The sequence below is a fragment of the Sinocyclocheilus anshuiensis genome, unplaced genomic scaffold, assembly GCF_001515605.1.
Source record: "Sinocyclocheilus anshuiensis isolate Anshui unplaced genomic scaffold, SAMN03320099.WGS_v1.1 scaffold827, whole genome shotgun sequence".
NCBI classification, from domain to species: domain Eukaryota; kingdom Metazoa; phylum Chordata; class Actinopteri; order Cypriniformes; family Cyprinidae; genus Sinocyclocheilus; species Sinocyclocheilus anshuiensis.
The window spans coordinates 111,984-116,830 of record NW_015542371.1 but is presented as its reverse complement, the minus strand read 5'-3'; the positions used below and the strand labels follow the sequence as shown (position 1 = coordinate 116,830).

Here is a 4,847-nt window from a genome sequence, read left to right as displayed (position 1 = left end):
TATTTGAACTAATTATTATTGCCTCATTGCTATTATATATGTATTTTAAGTAATTTTAAAGGCTATTGTTCACTTACATCTATTTTTATTACCACAAAAATGTTTTATTATAATTATAGGGCCCTATGAAATCCGTTTTATTTCCAAATTCAGTTTTTTTTTTTCCATTTTCATTTTTCTATACTCTGTTTTAATGGTTAAAATAAATTTTATTAATCAAAAAGCCTAATTAATTGAGTTTTACAGTTTTATCTTTACCAAATTCTGTTTTCCATTATTTTCTGGATTCAATTTTAATGGTTCCATTAAATTTTAATCATCAAAAGCATCTCTTACATTTTTCTCCTAAATAAATTCTGGTAAATAACATTTCTGGTAAATAATCCTTTAAAAAGTGTTTTTTGATTATAATTTTATTATTAGTAGTAGACTAGAACACGTGGATATGTTGTCATTCTCTTACACTATAATACTGAACTTTGATTTCAGTGATTTGGAATATGAGATGGACACTTGCTTCTTGCACTCTGTTGCACTTTACTTTTCATAGATTTCATTTGGTTTAATAAAATATAGTTTAATAAAATATTCTTAAGTAAAACTGTTGATTTTTTGTGGGAAATTAATAGTTTAGATTAATCGATTAATCGAAATAAAAATAGTCGTTAGTGGCAGCCCTAGTGTGGATGCTAGTGCTGGATTAACAATATCGATTTGTCATTTTTAATCAATATGGATTCTTAAATCGCAAGATCAATCTTTTATTCTGTGCTGTTTTCTGTTGATGCGTGAACCTAACGAAATATTATTGTCGCACCTGCCATCTAATAATTGAAATAAGTTTTGTGCTTTGTCACTTTTAATATGAAACAATGTCTCGGCTTTTTCCTTATGTGCAATTTAAATGTTTGTACAACTCAGTTTTTATTTGAGTGTTGATTATTAAACAACATTTATTTTCAGTTTCGGTTTTCGGCATCCTGATTTTTCGTTTCAGTTTCGGCCCAGTACATAGCTAGTTTTCATCTGTTGTTCTCCTTGTTTCAGCCCTGGGCGAACTGGCGGCTCCTTTGATAATGAAATTATAATGATGAACCATGTCTATAAGGAGCGTTTTCCAAAGGTATGTAGTGCCAACTGATTATTGGCAGTTTTTCCTCTACAAATCTGAGATGCCTAATGTTCTCTCTGCTGTGCAGGCCACCGCTCAGATGGAGGAGCGTTTGCTGGAAGTCAACAGGCAGTTTTCCCCAGACAGCACTCTACCGCTGGGAGACGGTGTCCTGGGATTTATCCAGCACCAGTTGGTGGAGTTGGCCAGGGACTGTCTGGATAAATCCCAGAAGGGCCTGATCACATCCCTGTACTTCATAGAGCTGCAGGATAAACTGGAAAAAATGCTGCATGAGGTGAGGCAGGAATTTCTAAGAAGTTTCTTGTTCAATGAATCCAGAAAATTGTTTGGGTATGAGACTAATTGTTGATGCTGGAGACGTGGTCTGCACATGCTTTGATATATGGCACCTGCATACGGGCGACCCATGTACAGAAAGACTAAAAACTAAAAAATATTATGGCGACACAGTAGCTAGATTCACCTGATAGGTATTTTGGATTGACAGCCATATTTACTAACTATTGTGAATTTCATATTAGTTACATATCATGGACAGGGGCATTCACATGGGATAAGTGAAGCCTGTGATTGTACTCGAATTTACTGACTTCTCCCGGATATGAATGTTCCTTACCACATGCTGCTATACATGTCATCCATCTTCATTTAATCGTTCTTTTTGTTTTCGCTCTTCTGATGGTTTTCAGCTTTCGCTTTCTGCAAATTGTATAGTTGAATGGTGTATAAGCGACAGGGGCGGTTCTAGAACTTTTTAGGTGGGCTTCAGCCCCCCTAAAACTATCTGAACGATCGGGCCAGTGCTGCTTCCTCAAAGTTTATCATTCTCACGTGTTTTAAGGCTTGTCAGTTTAAACATTTAAGTGATTTTAATTTTAAGTGACAAGACGGCACGAAGAGATCTCAATGCGGTACTCGCGCGCTGTCATAGATCGTCTCTGTGCGGAATACCATATGGCTTTTGACATCATTTACTTATTTTTTTCAATGTATTTGTCTACCTCATGACTTTGATTTGGCAGGCAAATGTATATATAAAGAATAACAATGAATATTATTTATATATATATAATATTCATTGTTATTTCAGTTGTATCTGTTTTTAATTGATCAATTAAAAACATACTCATCACAGAACAAAGAGGTATTTTTAGGTTGTATGCATGAATTGCATTTCTTATATTTTTTTGGAATAAATTAATAGATCCAAGCAAAAAAAGGGTCATATTATTGATCCGCATATAAACTGAGCTCGTTCTTAAAATTTGTAGATGACTGCTAAAAGTTTTAGATAGATAGTCGTACGGCTGTGTGATGAATCACATTTTAATCTTGATTTCTGCTTCTCTCGATTTTAAGCATAATTGTGTTTAATAATCGTGATTCTATTTTTCAGCAAAATAATCGTGATTAACTGTTTAACCAATATCGTGCAGTCCTAGTCAATCGGATATAGAATGCAATTTTTAGTGAAAAACCTTTAAGCCAGAAATCGCTAGTCAAGTTCACAAATAAGTACAAATAAATGGTAACACATTCAATTAAAAGCATTTTAGACTTTTAGAATTATCTAGGAAAACATACTCTTACTCTCCGATCTTTGTTTTATTTGCAACTTCGATTTACAACTTCTAATATCTATGCGCCACAAGTTTGAATCCAGTTTGACTTTGGTCAACTAGTCTTTTTCATGACCGCATGATGAACAACTGTTTTCAGGCTATATTCTGTTGCTTTAGCCAGTGTCAGCTTGGTAACGCTGTCCTTTTCTGATTATGCCAAAGCCAGCAGGTGGTCTGAGATGGTGGTTGTGGTTTGGCAGGAATGTTAGGCTGAAGGCGGCATCAGGGCATGGCTGGGTTCTGTGACTGCTGCTGTTAGTGTGCTGCTGCTGCTGGCTTTAAGGGGCCAGAAACATCACGTATTCTCAACAGAAACTGTGACCATTTCCCCTAATGAGTGTGAAATCCGCCTCATTCCCCAAGGTGTTTTTACTCTATAAATACTTTCTGATTTTTTATTTTTTACACCCAGCAAAAAAAGATCATCCACAAACTGAGTTAGCTACATGCACGTACATTTGCATACATACGAGCGTTTTCGTGTAATTGCACGTGTCGTTTTGTGTATAAATGTGTGCATACCCTGCAGCAGAGGTTTTGATTAGAAATATAGATCTCCCCGTTGAAGCTCCATGCTCATCTTTGCAACTACAGGGTGTTAGTTTCCATAGCAACCCTTACGCCCACCCTGTATGTAGTGTTCAGACAACCCCAGGCAAGACTCAGCGCTGTCAGATCGCTGCTGTGTGCTGGATGTCGTGCTCATAGATAAGGCTATTAAAGTGTTTCCCACTTGCCTTAGTCAGCGGTGCCAAGCGCGGGGCCCCAGATGCTGCAGTCATGCCGCAGTTTAGCTGTTCTAACTGTTCAATCATCAACCTGTTGTGATTGATAGTCAAATCCTGCGGTTTTGTGTGGATTTGTGGTTACATCAGTCTACTCTGCGCTGTTCCTCTGTCATTCTCTGCTCCCTTCTGGGATCTCATAGTCTTTGCTGATTTATTTTCACTGGCGTTATGGAAAAAAAAAAAGAGACACAGATAAGGCATATATCAGTGTACAAGTAATATTTTATTATTACATTCAGAAGTAATGTAAAATATTGGTAAATAAAACAAAAAAATATAAACTCAAAAATCCTTTAAATTTAACGAAATTCAGAACAAACTAAAGTAGTTTGTTCTGAATTTCGTTAAATTTAAAGGAAATTAGTGGCATTCATTATAAACATTATAATGCCAAGACTAAATTTAAAGTTTTTAAACTTGGGCTCAGGTACCTCTCTTTCAACACAAATCGAAATTTTTTGCGTAGTGCTGGGCGGTATACCGGTTCATACCGAATACCGGTGTTTATTTTTATGATATGAATTTTTAAAATACCGCAATCGCTTAAACAACGTTCGGAACGCAACACTGTTGCACTGTCGTGAGGGAACAGCTGTATGTTACTAAGCGAATATACTGCAGTATTTCCTCTCTCAATCAGTAGAAAATATGGTTAACACCCGGTCATGCATGAAAAAAAAATACCGTCATATACCGTGAAACCGGTATAATTTTGAAAAATACTGTGATATAAATTTTTGGTCATACCGCCCAGCACTAGTTTTGCGTGCTTGACGTTAATTATGTAATAAGTCACTTTGAAATATAAGTCGCAGCACACTTCAGATGATGGAAATGTTTTGTATTTCAGAAAATTAGGAAAATATTCAGAAAATATTTATTTTTCAATATTGTGCAGCATCTGTTTTAACTTCAACTTTTCATTGGTTAAAAAAAAAACTTGTCAAAGTTAAAGGGGGCAGTAAGCGATTTTTGAGAAATGCTATTGAAAGTGGATGGGACCGAGCACCAAAACACACTTGTAGCCAATCACCAGGAAGGGGCTTGTCCAGTTGTGATGGGGTAGGTGACTGTTTTGCATAGCATGCTTGTGAATTTGGAGGTGGAGCTATCAAGATAGGGTTGTGATCCTTTTGGGGAGGAGAGTGTTTGTTTTGGTGATTTCAAATATCAACAGCCTTTCTCAGAAATCGCTTGCTGCACCTTTAATACAACTCTTTTTTTTTTTTTTTTTTAAGGGTTAGTTCACCCAAAAATGAAAATTCTGTCGTTAATTACTCACCCTCATGTTGTTCCAAACCC

The 4,847-nt window shown here is 36.1% G+C and overlaps 1 protein-coding gene across 3 annotated transcripts in view; it reads left to right on the top strand.

Moving 5' to 3' along the window:
• Positions 1–4,847, top strand: part of LOC107692230 (microtubule-associated serine/threonine-protein kinase 3-like) — a 45,929-nt gene that overhangs the window by 15,625 nt on the left and 25,457 nt on the right. For all 3 annotated transcript variants that reach the window (XM_016491193.1, XM_016491192.1, XM_016491194.1), the window contains 2 exons: positions 1,048–1,123; positions 1,200–1,409. In XM_016491193.1, coding sequence (XP_016346679.1) covers positions 1,048–1,123; positions 1,200–1,409 — 286 coding nt within the window. The remainder of the gene's footprint in view (positions 1–1,047; positions 1,124–1,199; positions 1,410–4,847) is intronic.